Source organism: Naegleria gruberi (genome assembly GCF_000004985.1).
Source record: "Naegleria gruberi genomic scaffold NAEGRscaffold_43, whole genome shotgun sequence".
NCBI classification, from domain to species: domain Eukaryota; phylum Heterolobosea; class Eutetramitea; order Acrasida; family Naegleriidae; genus Naegleria; species Naegleria gruberi.
The window spans coordinates 104,392-118,736 of record NW_003163284.1 but is presented as its reverse complement, the minus strand read 5'-3'; the positions used below and the strand labels follow the sequence as shown (position 1 = coordinate 118,736).

The following is a 14,345-nucleotide window of genomic DNA, read 5'->3' as shown; positions in this document are numbered from 1 at the left end:
AGAAGAAGATTTTGATTGAAATAATTTAATAATAATTTTTTATATTGAAATACAATTAAAGAAGGATAATTTGTTCTCTGACATATTGAGCTGAAATCATGGCTTGCAGTATTGAGGCACCAACAGCACTGATAGTAATATAAATTAAACTATAGAAGCTATCCAAATACAATGAAAACATGACTGTCAAAACAGCTGACAAGATACTGAAAGGAAGGGAAATCAAAATTGGCTTCAAGTTTGGCTTGTTCAATCTCAATAAGAATCTCACAAAGAGGGTGTGACTTGGTAAAGTAAGAATCAAAAGGAGGAACTTGAGAGAGTATTGTGAAATCATTGTATCAAATGTAATAGTGCTTGAGGTGGCAGAAGTACTAAAGAAGAGAATGGTATCAATCATGAAGAACATGGCCATACACACTTCCATAGCCAACAAGACAAAGATGAATCTGAAACTATCCTTGAATTCAGACAAGTATAAACTATCTCTATTCAATAATAAGAAGATACAACAGAAGAGCAAGTAAGCTTCATATCTATCTGGGTTCAACCAAGTTGTGAGGGTAATGCACAAAACAAAACAGGTTACAGCAGCACCATTGTTAACAACTGATAATTCATCAGAACCAGGAACAGAAAGATATGGATCAATGGTTTGAGTAGCAAATTCGTTATTACCTTCAGTGACAACATTCAATACCTTGTTGGACTTTCTAACTCTAATGAGTGGATATCCAATAAGCTTGAATTTGATCAAAATAGCAATGAGAGCACTCAAAGCACAATGAAGACCTAAAACAGCAATTCTAGCGCTCTTTGTGAGCTCACTGATAACAAAGGTGTATGTGCTTGGATGAAGACCTTCCTTACTGAGGAAAGAGTTCTTTTGCTTCAATGATTCTTCGTCAATAGTGATAGCCAAGTAGGTAATTGGGAGTGAAATAATAAACATGGCAAAGAGAGTCAATGATGCCTTGTATGAGTGATTGATTGGGAAATGTGTAGAATAAATTACCAAGGATGCAATTACCAATGTAATAAGAACAAAGACATGTGTCCAAATTCTAGTATAATAGAGATAGAGTCCAGAGTAACTAATAGAAAATCCAATAGCAACCAAAGCAAAGAAAATAATTCTAACCATTGGATTAGATTTTTCTCCAAGTGAAATAATATCTAAACTGAACAAAATAATGACAGTAATGATAACAACCCATGGAACATAATCGGAAATGGACTCAGAGATACTTCCAAGAGAAGCAAAGTCACCAGCAATACCAGCAGTTCCAGTCAAAGATGTACTAGAAATGTCACTGAATGAGAAGAAAGCAACACTTGGTTGGAGGATAGAAATAACCAAACCAATAAGGATGAGGAAAACGGTGAAACGCTTAACAAATGAGCTATGTCTCATAAAGTTAATAGAAAGTGGCAAAATAGCAACACCCCAAGCCAAACAGAAGAAGCCAAACAAGTGAGCCTCATTCATATCATAGAATCTACTATCAATAAAGCTTGTAACAAGGGTTCTAAGCAAGACGTGACGAGTGAGATACAATGTGATACCACAAGCCAAAATGTAGAATTTGCAAACAGCAGATTCCTTAAACATCTTTTCACTATCACCAGTCAATGAGGCAAAGTAAATTCTGGTCATAGCAACAGTAGTAAAGAATGCAGAGATGAAAGTACCATGAACACCATCTTGAGTAAGCATGATGGCCATCTTTGAAATGTAAAGGGCAACCAAGAATGAAACCACATCAATGGAAATAAGTTTGAGTTCATAAAGTCTCTTTGAGAAAACAATACCAATACCTGTTGTCAACATGATAAGAGTTGGTGAGTAGAAACCTTCAGGTTGTTCATAGAGTAATTGTTCAAGTAAAGCCAACAATAAAACTTGGACAACGAGGGCAATGTTACGAGAAAGTGAGTAATCAACCTTGTTAGTACCTGAACCAATATTCTTGGAATCAGACTTGTCTGGAAGAATGAATGGAACTGTAAGCAAGGATGCTGCTCCAAATAAAACCATCAAGACAGTAGCATGGCTCATTCTAAGTGACCAATCGAATGGCAAGAATGAACAAATAAATTCAAAGTTCAAGAACCAGAAGTGGTGCACAACAAACCAAACAGCACAAATAAAGACTGATCCAACGAAAATGAAATATTGGTACAACTTTCTGGTAAACAAGTAACCAGCAGCAAAGTACAATCCAATAACTGGTAAAGGAATCAAATAAAATGGAAGTCCAATAATAATACCACCAAAGAATGAAGATCCAATCATGAAAAGGGAAAGGGCTGTTCTTGATACACTACTATTATTATTTCCACCAACAAAATTTTGGTTATAGATCAATAAAAGAATAAAGTTAGCCAAACCGTTCAAAACAAGGAAAACAAAGATAGTGTCCCATGGGCTGGAAAGTGGAATAAGGTGGTGATATCTAGGTAAAACAACTTTAAATTCAACCCAAATGTTAAGCAAAACAATTGAAACGAGTTGAACAATATATCTAAAGCTGTTTTGGCTTTCAGTCTTCAAGTTGATTCCCTTCTTTGTTTGAGTAACAGAAATTTCATTAGAGGCATCAGTGAAAGCCCATAAATAAGCAGCTGGATCAGATGAAATAAAAAGCACAGAAAGAGCAACATAGGCGTTCATAGAGTAAGTGCTTGTTAAGAAATCATCAAAGATAACATTATGATAGACTACACCGTGGAAAATTGGAGGAAGAAGGAAAAGTAAAGCAATCAAAATTCTTGATTCAAGTGGATTTTGAATATATCTAGTCTTGCAGAAAGATGAAACTTCTCTCTTTCCAAACAAGTGTACATAGACACACAAAACGCCAACCAAATAGAATGGTGCATTACCAATACCAACAAGACCAACCACCATTGAAATAACCAAAGGAATACTAATAATTGGTAATCCAGCAAAGACAAGTCTTTCAGCAAGGAAAACTAAATCATGGGAGAATGTCTTGAACCATTCCGATTGAAGTGATGCCCAAAAACCAAGAACTAGAACAAATAAACTTCCATTAAGTAATATAAATATGTTGAAAACAGATACAAAAAGCAAAGAGATGCTTGTGGTATAAATACTAGCCCAGAATAAACACATTGAAACCCAGAAAATCAAGAAAGCATAAGCCTTTTGTTCAAGGAAATCCAAGGTATACATGGCGATCAAGCCCATTGTAAGAATGAAAAGACTGTATTTACCAGCCAAAGCAAAAACAGGGATCATACTTAAAAACAAGATTGGAACAATTCTCTTATTGTAGAGGAAAGATCCGTTTTGAAACTTTTCATTCATAAAGGTGTGAATTTGTTGTTGTTGAGTATATTGTTGTTGTTGTTGATAATCTTGTTGATAAGTTGCTGAATAATTAGATCCGGCATTGGTACGATGATCAAATAAATTTACATCATCAAATCCACTATTTTGAAGATGAGGAGCAATACCTGATGAAGATGAAGCAATATTTTGCCTTTCTCTCAACTCACCTCCTCCAAAGCCTTGCGAGTACATTTTTTTGTAAGACAATAATAAATATTTATTCTTCGTCATCACAGTGGTCACTTGATCAGCTTAATGGTGATATTAATTTTGAGAATATTAATATTAGTTCAAATCAACCTCCATGAAAGTACTGATTTATTGGAGAAGACATCATTGGTTGAGAATGTTGGCTTCATATTATTCTTTAGCAGCTGAAAAAATTACATTAATATTAATTAAAAAATTAAATTTCAATTAAAATGCAAGCAGAAGAAACTTCAGTCAATAACTTCTCCGACAAGGAGTACATCACTCTGGTCAGCGCTGAAAATTTCGAGTTTAAAATTTCCAAGAAGGCTGCAAGCCAATCTAAATATTTACTTCAATATTTATCGGGAGATTACATGACATCGAATAGTATTAGATTGAGTGATATTTCTACAGATGTTTTGGAAATTATTTGTCAATTCTTGTAGGTATTGTTCATCACTAAATAATAATAATTATTATATCACTAAAACAATTATTTAAATAATCATAATATTATTATCGACAGGGTACAAAAATCGATCAAGGGAGAATTCATGGGCAAGTTCAATCCACTCAAGGAATTAAATCCAGAAAACGAAGAGCATAGACAAATTGTTATCGAACTAATACTTGCCACCAATTATTTGGAATGTTGAATAATCATTACAATATATTTATTCACCATATTCCAAAGTACAACAAGACAGCAATTACAATTACAAGGAAGCTATTAATAAGAATGTTGAGAATATTATCACTATTTACATTGTTTCTGATAGAAGTAGCCATTGTTTGTGCTTGGCTTTGAATAATGTGGCCTACTTGCTTTAAAGTTTTGGTGGCTCCTTCTCCTGTGGCAACAACTTGTGAGGTGTCCTTGCTTGGTGTTGTACTTGGTTTGTAAGCAATAGATGAGGAGGCTATATTAGTGCCATAGTCCTTGTTCTTGTCATTGGTAGAACTAATAACAGTATCTTCAGAAATTTTGGGTGGAGTGATGTCAACCTTATCAAAGGTAGGATTTGATGACAAGTAATTGGATGTGCTTTCACCTTTATCATCTTTGATTTCTGGAGGATCACTCTTGAATGATGTTGGAGATTCAAATGTGGAAGATTGGAATGGTTTTTGTTCGGCCTCTGGTTTGGTATAGTCAGACAACAGTGGTTTAGTTTCTTCTCCATTGAAAAAACCACTTGATTGACTACTGTTAGTGAGGGGACTTGGTTCTGCCATTCCAGAAATGTTTGAGGAAGGAGCAACATGTTTCAACTGACTCAATGAGAATACATCCTGATCTCCTCTATTGTAAAGACTTGAATCGATAGATTGTGGTTGACTGGTTTCGAGATTTTGATAGTTAACATCCTTGTTTTCCCTCTCTGTTGTGGAAATGTAGGGTGTGGTGCCAAGACTATTCATTGTTTTTTAAAAAGTTTTTTTGGTCTGATTCAAATGTAGAATGTTTACTGATTAACATGATTACCTCTTTTGAAAGTTTACAAAATTGATTTCATGTATTAAATTGGATATCAAGTATTGCATCCATGAATTAGCATTCGTTTGTTTTCTACTATCGACATTCTAGAATTCGTTCTATCCAAAGATATTTTGAAATTACACTCAATATTAAAATATTAAATTTATTTTTATTCAACAATTAAAAAAAATGTTAAACAAACAATTAACACAATTCATGTCACAGTTCGGAGGTTTCTATCGAACCATGAGAGGAAAAATTATTTTAATTGTCTGTGCAATAATCATCATCTTGCTCATCTTTTTCTCCTTTCGTGGCAATAAATCTGCCACTTCACAACCATCATCATCACTACCAATTAATAATCAACAACATTCATCAACCAATACGAATGAATGCTCGATGCGATTTCTCATCATGACTGCTCCTAGAGCCAGCTTGAAAAGTCCATTTCTCTATTTGAAACAGACATTGGATAGTATTTTGGATTTGGAGGGAGAGTTTTTCAAGCCATGTATTGTACTGTTGAATGTGAAGGGTGTGAATAATAGACCAAGTTTGGAAAGTTTGAGGAATGGAAGGAGTAGGATTGAAATTGTCGATCAAATGGAAACTGAGTCTGTATTCACAAGTGTTTTACTACCACAGAAAAAGAAACAACATTTGAATGATTTTTACTCAATTATTAATCTTGTCAAGATGAAATATTTGAATGATTATGTCATGTTGATGGAGGATGATTTTGTGTTTTGTCCCAATTCTGCCTATCACCTTTCCTACATTTTGACAGAAATGGAAAAGAGAAAATGGGCTGGAGTGAGAGTTTCATTTGGTTTGAATGGAGTCATATTGAAAGGAAGAGATTTATTGGCCACAACTGAGTTTTTAAAGAGACATTCAGGAAGAGCTACTCCTATTGATTGGTTATTGGAGGAATTTTGGAATCAACACGATCAAATGGGAGAGAATTATTACAAGGAGAGAAAATTCTTTACCTATCGTTTACAATTAATGAAACATATTGGAGTAGTTTCCTCAGTTGGAAATACCAGACCTGGAACTCAAAACGATTTGGACTTTCCCCAATGTTTTGAAGCTCAAATTCATTCCAAGCTCATGTTTTCATTTGAGATGGATAAATGTCCACATTCCATGTTTAGCCCATGTGAAAATGAGGTTAGACAAATGAAGACGGAACCAGCACTTGATATAATTGAGGAACATTTCGCACCAGCATCATCAAACATTTCCCTCTCTGCCTTACACTCTTTCAAAGCTATTCATTGTAAGCAAGGTGAAAGTTGTACCACTTGTTGCTCAAGAAATGGAAGAAGGTGTGCTGCTGAATATTTCCCATTCATCAATAATTGTAGAGAGCTAGCCAAGTATAATCCTAAATGTAAATGTGAGAGAGAAAAGTATATTCTTTCGAGAGCTCCACATACCTTCCAAGGATTCTGTTTCATCTCAACAAGAAGAAGTCGATTCGATTGTAATGCTTCGAAATTTATGCAAGCACGACTTTGCCCTTGTGAATAATCCATCCTCATCTGTTCAATAGACATAGTAGGACGACATTATTGCAATCATTTTATGTCGAATCACTTAATACCTATTTCTTTCTTGTCCACTATCGTGAACTCCTGGAATTTCAGAAAATAAGACTTGGAAATTCCCGCTTTAAAATTCCCGTCTTGGAATTTCCAATATTTTGTTTCATTTCAAATGCCATAACAAAAACAGCACATTGTCAGACATTACATTAAAAGAAAATGACAGGAACCTCTGCTGCCACAGATTATCAGCAAATTAACGATGATCATCATACTGTTGTGCCACACGATGATGTTCTAGATGAGAAGAAGCAGGCAGTAGCACCGACCGGAACATGGTGGTCAACCAGAACATATTCGTTTTGGTTTTTATTTTTTTGGCTATTGGCACTTTTAGTTCACTTGATCATGGCAACTAATCAAGTGATTTCGAGATATTTACAACACTATGGAGGTAAAAAGTTTTCAATTACTCCTTTTACCTTGTTGTGTTTATCAAATCTTGGTGCTTTGATTTTGTACACTCCGAGAATGATGTACAAGTATGCTAGGCCAAGTGTTTTTCGTAGGGCAAGAACAGTTATACATGAGGGAGGTGGTTTTTTCAGATTATTGTGGAAGCACAAATCATTCATTGCCATGATGTGTTTGTATCAATTATCAATTGTTGCTGGTTCGAGTTTGAGAGAAATTGCCACCTATTATACCACATCTACTTATACCCAATTGATTTTGTTGAGTTCTCCTTTCATTATCTATTTTATGGGTATTTTTATATTCAAGGTATGTTTTTGAATTTGTCATGCAATTTGTTAATTCTTACACATGCAATATCAGACTGAGAAATTCTCTTGGTTAGATTTAATATCTTGTATTTTTACTGTAACTGGTGCTGTAATTATTATTTTGGCTTCAACAACAAGAGCAACTGAGGATGAAAATGGAAATCCAATTCAATATAGTTGGAAATGGTTTCCAGACTTGTCAAAGATTGGTTCTGGATTCAATTGGCCAAATGATTTTATCGGAATGATTATTGCCCTTATTTCTAGTTTCTTCTTCTCTATGAAGATGAATACTGTTAATAGATTGTCCCCAACCAGATTATCAAATGAGAAAAAGGAGGGCGATGAAAATGATGAAAGACAATTTGTTTCACCTGAAGAATCAAATGCACGTGAGCATATTATGATTGCTGAAACTCAATCCAGTGCTGCCCTTAATAGTGGAATTTTCGATAATGAAGAGGAACCAGAAACTCAACCAATCGATGATAGAGACAATATCTCAAATCATTCAAACGAATCATATGAACACGGTTCCATTGAGACACCTCTCCTTCAAGGTTCAGAAGCAACTACTGCCAAACAGGAAGAGTATGTCCCTCCAGAAGTTTCACCAGAAGATCTTTTCTATATTCAAAAGTATCTTTTGGTTTTATGGCCAATTATCCCAATGTTTATTTTGGAGGATTGGAATATTTTTGCAAATTGGGATTGGGTCAGATGGGTATTTTTTGTTTGGTTCATTGTAATGAATCGATTGGTTGCTGCAGTAGGTGAGGTCATTTGTGCAAAGGAAATTGGTGGAGGCAGTTATGGAATTCTATTTCCAATTCGTATTGTTATTGGTCTCTTATTGTCAAGTGTTATACTTGGTGAGTGGATTGATAACTTGGTCAGTATTATTGGATGTCTCATTGTTATTGTATCTATCACTGTATTTTCCATTGGAAAACATAAGAAATAATTTCCCTCTCAATAAAACAGTTATAAAAGTTATCGAAATGTAAGGTGTTTGGCGCCAAAAAAAAATGAAAAAAAAGCCTCAACCAGTTGCAGCCTCATTTGATGCCTACTCATCTGGTTCGATTATTGGAAATGATCCGTATGCAATGATGAGACGATCACATTCTTCGTCTTCGAATGGATCGCATGCCTCTCACGGCTCTTCAACATCAAACTTCGGAAACATGTTTCAGAAAGTAAATTCAATGTTTGGAATTGCTTCACGAACACCTACTCCAACCAATCCTTCACCAACTCTTTCTAGCTCTCAACGATCACAAAAATCTGTAAAATTAAATTATGATGAGGATGAGGACGAACTTCCGAAACCAGTTGTTACTAACAAACCGACAATTTCAAATAATAATCATCAAAAAAACACTAAGCCAACAAATGTAAATAAGAAACAAGTTATAGAGACCGAGTATGCTTCATCCAGTGAGAATGATTCGTTTAATGTAAAGACACTTGATGAGTTTTCTGATTTTTCAGATGAGGAGGGAGGAGAAGATCCTTCCCCTTCTGTAGTTGTGGTGAAAAAGCAACCACCAGTCAAAGAACAGCCCAAGAAGACACCCTCTCCAAATCCCGTTGGCACACATGCTAAGTCACCAGCTGTAGCTCAACAACCAATTAAAAAACCAGAGCCAGTAAAACCAAAACCACTCTACAGAGAACCTGCTCGAGTTGTTCAAGAGGATTTTGTAATGAGTGAGGAAGAAAATTTTAGTGAGGATGACTTTTCAGATTTTGGAGATGAGGAAATAATTGAAGAAAACGATAATGGTCACAACTCTACACAGGAAAGTTCATTTGATGATTTTGAAGAGGAGATTGAGGACGATGAGGATCATCACCACAAACCCTCCCATACACACAAGAAGGACGAGGATGAATTCAGTGATTTTGATGATAATGAATCGTTTGAAGATAACTTTTTAGATAACAGCAATGACAGTTTCGATGACTTTGATGATGAAGAAGAGGAGGTGAAGCCTCCTCCAAAGAAGGAACCACAAAAACCAATAACCATTCCAACTACCTCAAAACCAAAACCAGCCGCAGAGCCTATTAAGAAACCTGAACCAGAAAAACCAATTAAAAAGCCAGAACCGAAGAAATCAGAACAAGTTGCAGTTCAAAAGCAAGTGGAAAAGGAACCAGTTAAAGTCGTATCTTTGCAAAAGCCACAAAACGCAGAGACTGTTATACCTGCTTCAAGAACACCATCTCCAACAACAAGCTCAAAACAAGTTGAGGAAGAGCCATTGCCTAAACAAAAAGAGATCTCGAAAGAGACAATAATTCCTGAAAAAGAGCCAAAACCTATCATTAAGAAAGCAGAGCAGATGATATCGGAACCAATAGTTGAACGAAATATGGAAAGAGTTATCGAGATTCCAATTAGAACAGAAAGAAAAATAGAAATTGTTCACGAAACTGAATTGGATCTTCCTTCCAAAGATAATAGGGAATCGAATAGAATAATTACTATTGAGAGAGAAAAACCTCCTCTGCCAAAGGATGTCCAGAGTATATCTATTGGGACTGATGATCTCACAAAAGATTCGAGAACATATGCAACTCAAACAGCTTACCATTCCCAAGTTTTCAACACCAATTATCAGGGCACCAATAATGGAAATATTCCTCCACAAGCTCACAGCAACTTGTGTTGTGATCATTGTAATTGTAACTTTTACTCTCCCAACTTTGTTCCTTATTATCCACCACCTCTTGCGTACTTTAGAAATCCATATGCTCAAGCTTTTCCTCAACGACCTCTTTCTTCCTTTTCATCATTTCCAAGATCAAACATTCCACCACCATCCAATATTTCAAGAACACCCCCAACTTCCTCCAACTCTACTACCAGTTATTCATCAAAAACACAAACAGAGGCATCTTCCAAACCATTGTTCATCGCAAAGTCAACCGAAACTGAAAGGCCAAGCATCAAGGAAAAAATCAACTTTAAACCTTACATTCCTGATACTAGATATCTTGATGAAAAAAATTATCAATCCAATCAAAAATACCAGCGATTCAAAGAGACGTTCTCCTCCAAATACAAAGGTTCTGCTGCAACAGCCTCTGCACACATAAATGAGGAACACCAAAGACAATCTGGCTTTATCAGGCAAGAGCTGGAAGAAATCAAGTCACTTCTTCTCTCAAGCAGGGAAGAAATGAATATTTTATTATACAACTCGAGAACCACTCCTAATAATATTGGAGTAGCCTATCCAACAACCTCTCCTTTTGAAATGAAATTATAAAACATAGACCTCAATTCATCTAATATGGAAATTATCCACCATAATATTGAAAAACCCTTCTCCAACCACTGTTCGAGTGGAATGATATTTTGAGGGATTGAGTGAAAAACTATTAGAAATTGACTCAACCAAATTGACAGATCCTTCTGTAAGCCATGTCGATGAATCACTCTATATTTCACTCGATCAGATTGGTATGAATAATCTAGTAAGAAAAATTGGAAGTGGAATTTCGAGTGTATTTCAAACAATGTGGAATGGACAAAATGAATGTTTTTGATCTGAATAATTCTGATATTTCAGAGGAGAGTTTATTTCAAGAGAGGCTCGCTTTTTATAAAAGGCAACCAAGTTAAATATTCCCTCCATTGTCTGAATTTACATTAATTTAATAATTTTCTGAAATTAGATTCTTAACAATTCTTCCAATTGTTCCAATTCTGATCGAACTGAATCGATGGTAGGTCTTTTTGTGGCATTGTGAGACCATGCTTGTTTCATTATTGTGAAATAAGTCTTAACAATTAGAATAATTTCTGAATTTTTCAATTCGTTTGGCATGTAGAGTTCCAGCCACTTTCGTATTTGCTCATCAGTTTTGAAAGGAATAAATGGTCTCACACCCTTCACTACATAATATGGAATGTTGAAACCATTAATTTTGAGAGCTTCTTCCTCTTGCTTGGAAATTTCAAATTGTGGAATCAATTTTTCGACATTTGTAGAGTAAGGAACCAGCTCGAAAAAAACTTCCCACATGATAATTGCAAAACTATAGACATCTATCTTTGTAGCTGTTTGTTTAGAGGCCAAATTTGTTTCAGTTGGTCCCTCAATCACCTCACTTTCAAAAATGTCAACAAATGTTAACAAAAAACAACATACCTTGGACAATAGAATAAAGTTCCCAAATTGGTAGTCATGACACTTTGCATTGTTGTGGTTGACACAACTCTTGACAAGCCAAAATCACAAATCTTGGCAATATTCTTATCGTCTAGTAGGATATTTCCAGGTTTCTGTTGACAATTACTAATTATTCCACTGTAATTAAGAAACTTACCAAATCACGATGCACAACTACTGGGGTTAATGAATGAAGATATTCGATTCCCTTGGCTGTAGCTATGAGAATGGAAATCTTTTGATGGAGAGACAAATCAATTTCACCTATTCTTGCCTTGTATAGAGTCCTATCGAGCGATCCCTTCTCCACAAACTCTGTTATCATGTACTTTCCTTGATCAGTGACACAAATTCCATAAAATGTCACAATATTGTCATGTCTTAAAGAGCTCAGAAGTGAAACTTCCTGTTCAAATTCATCATCTTGCTCGTCTGATTTCAATAATTTGATGGCAATGTTAATTTTCTTCCACAATTTACCAAGATAAATAATTCCCAAACCACCTTCAGCCAGCTTTCGAATAATTTCAATACTTTCTATTGGAATAATAAAAGATGGTTTCTTTTCCTTTTCAGCTGAATCATCAATTAATGGAATTGATAAATCATTATGTGATGTATTTTCAAAAGAATTGAAAATGACCTTCTTGTCAATTATTCGCATTTCCAAACTTTTTTCTGCTTTTTGTTTTTCTCTTAACATTTTCAATTGTGCAAAGACAAATCTGATAATTAAGAAGGTCAGCAAGCCGATTATGATACCAATCACCAAGACAATGAGTCCAAGAGGAACAATGAGACCAATTAGTAACTTGACATTCAGTCGAGTGTCAATTTTACATTCGTATACCAACAATGAGTTGAAAACTGTCTTTTCCATGATAAACCCCGAAGGACAATCAGTTAGTGTGAAGGATAAAACTCTACTCAATCGACCATCTTCAGAGTAAAGTGTTAAATTCTGAACAGAATCTTTGACATTACTTGTTTTGGCATAGGGAGTAAATAATAATGAGGAATTACTGTTTGGTGAATATCTAAGGAAAGTTTCAAAAACATCCTGAGCACTGAACATTATATTTTGAGTAGTGACATTCACAACATTTCCAAAAACATTCTCCAAATATACTGTTAAGGAAATTGATTGTCCAGGGAATACTATATTTGGTTGCATTTCTAAAATTTCAAAAACTGTAGGAGTTGAGGAGAATAACTCTTGATCTCCACTCACTTCCTGATCAATTACGTTTACACTTTGTGGTCTAATAAAATAAATAGCATTTCCTATTTTGGAAGCTCTATTTTCACTAAATTTGCATTCTTGAACTAACTGTTTAGATGTTTTCAACGAGTCAGCTCCACATGCAACAGCTCCTCCTTTCTCAGCCTCATTTCCCACAAATACAGATCTAGATATGACAAAACTAAACTGCGGCATATTTAGAATCAAACAAGCTCCACCAGCTCCCATCAAATAAAGATTCGAATCAGAGGAGTATTGTGAATTATTCAAGGAATGAAATGAGCCAGTGACACTGTTATCTTCAAAGTACGATTCCAACTCTCCTTTAATGACATGTGTCGTGATGGCAAATGCTCCACCTGCAGAGTTTGCAGCATTTCTTTTGAAAATGTTATTTTTCACATAGAGTTGATTGGCTGTTAAAATTGAAATGGCACCTCCAACAGTTGAGCTCCAATTATTTTCAAAGGTATTGCTCATGATATTGATAGTACTTTGAGTAATGAGTGATGATTGTTGATAGTTTTCAATATTGAGGGCTCCTCCTTTTTTAAAAGATTTACAATTTGTAAAGGTGTTGTTAAACAGGTCAATATTGATATATTCATTAATTAGGATACTCCCTCCAATGTATCCAACGTTCTTGTTGAAGAAAGAGTCAGCAATTGTAATCTGATTGCAATTAGTAATTGTTATTGGACTATCAGATGTCATTTTGACATTCACAATTTGATTTCCAGTCACTTTGACATTCTTTAAAGAAAAATTATCAATATATCTAAAAGAAGCCCAAATAGTATTGGATAAAGCAACTATTTCACTCAATTGAGCAACATTTCCATTCTCAATAATGAGTGATGGAAAGTTATAGACATAATCTCTGAAAATGGAGTTTTTCATCACAATTCTACCAAATGCTGTCAAGTATGTTCTTGAGGTCCTACCAATACTTTGGTAATTGGAGAAATGTAGTTGTTTCACTCTCTCAGTGAAGAACATTCCTGTGGAATCGAATAGGATATTTGTGGCGAGTAATTTTTCAGAGAAACTAAAAGACAATGCACAATCTCCATGATGGAAACATAATTCAACCTAATCAGATTAGAGTATTTGAAAAATATTACAGAATTTGAAATGTGGGAGCTGTCAATTAGTACATTTCCAAATATAGAAGGTTGAGTTTCGTTTAAACAACTGGACTTTTCTGTAAATGACTGAATAAAAAATCCTACAGATGACCATTGACTTTGAATCAATGATAAGGACATGGGTGAGCAACTCTTCATTACAATCATATAGAATACCAACTTTTGAAAGTATAAATGTGAAATGTCAGCTCTCTCCTCAAATAAATTAGTTCCATTTGTCTTTTGACAGGACAAAACCACATTTGCCACAGCCTGATGTTTTACAAAGAATAATTCATAATTAATCAATGAATCATACAGTGTTGTCATGTGGAAATCACAAAAATTATTGTCAGATGCCATTATTACAAAAGTTATTCCAATTGTTTTAACAGTACCATTATTGAGAGATGATATAAA

General features: G+C 34.8%; 4 protein-coding genes across 4 annotated transcripts; 1 reads left to right on the top strand and 3 right to left on the bottom strand.

Annotated features, from left to right (window-relative positions):
* Positions 1–55: 55 nt before the first annotated feature.
* NAEGRDRAFT_80771 (uncharacterized protein) lies at positions 56–3,550 on the bottom strand (the record flags this gene model as incomplete). The annotated part of the gene is made up of 1 exon (XM_002673845.1): positions 56–3,550. The coding sequence occupies one exon, from the start codon at positions 3,548–3,550 to the stop codon at positions 56–58; it is 3,495 nt and encodes a 1,164-aa protein (XP_002673891.1).
* Positions 3,551–4,228: 678 nt separating this feature from the next.
* Positions 4,229–4,972, bottom strand: NAEGRDRAFT_70908 (uncharacterized protein; the record flags this gene model as incomplete). The annotated part of the gene is made up of 1 exon (XM_002673844.1): positions 4,229–4,972. One exon carries the CDS (start codon positions 4,970–4,972, stop codon positions 4,229–4,231), a length of 744 nt encoding a protein of 247 aa, XP_002673890.1.
* A 304-nt stretch (positions 4,973–5,276) lies between these two features.
* NAEGRDRAFT_58858 (uncharacterized protein) lies at positions 5,277–10,649 on the top strand (the record flags this gene model as incomplete). Its single annotated transcript, XM_002673927.1, has 4 exons — positions 5,277–6,315; positions 6,828–7,037; positions 7,443–8,240; positions 8,425–10,649. 4 exons carry the CDS (start codon positions 5,277–5,279, stop codon positions 10,647–10,649), a joined length of 4,272 nt encoding a protein of 1,423 aa, XP_002673973.1.
* A 405-nt stretch (positions 10,650–11,054) lies between these two features.
* Positions 11,055–14,288, bottom strand: NAEGRDRAFT_70904 (uncharacterized protein; the record flags this gene model as incomplete). Its single annotated transcript, XM_002673843.1, has 4 exons — positions 11,055–11,493; positions 11,535–11,668; positions 11,713–13,890; positions 13,923–14,288. The coding sequence occupies 4 exons, from the start codon at positions 14,286–14,288 to the stop codon at positions 11,055–11,057; spliced, it is 3,117 nt and encodes a 1,038-aa protein (XP_002673889.1).
* Positions 14,289–14,345: the final 57 nt, after the last annotated feature.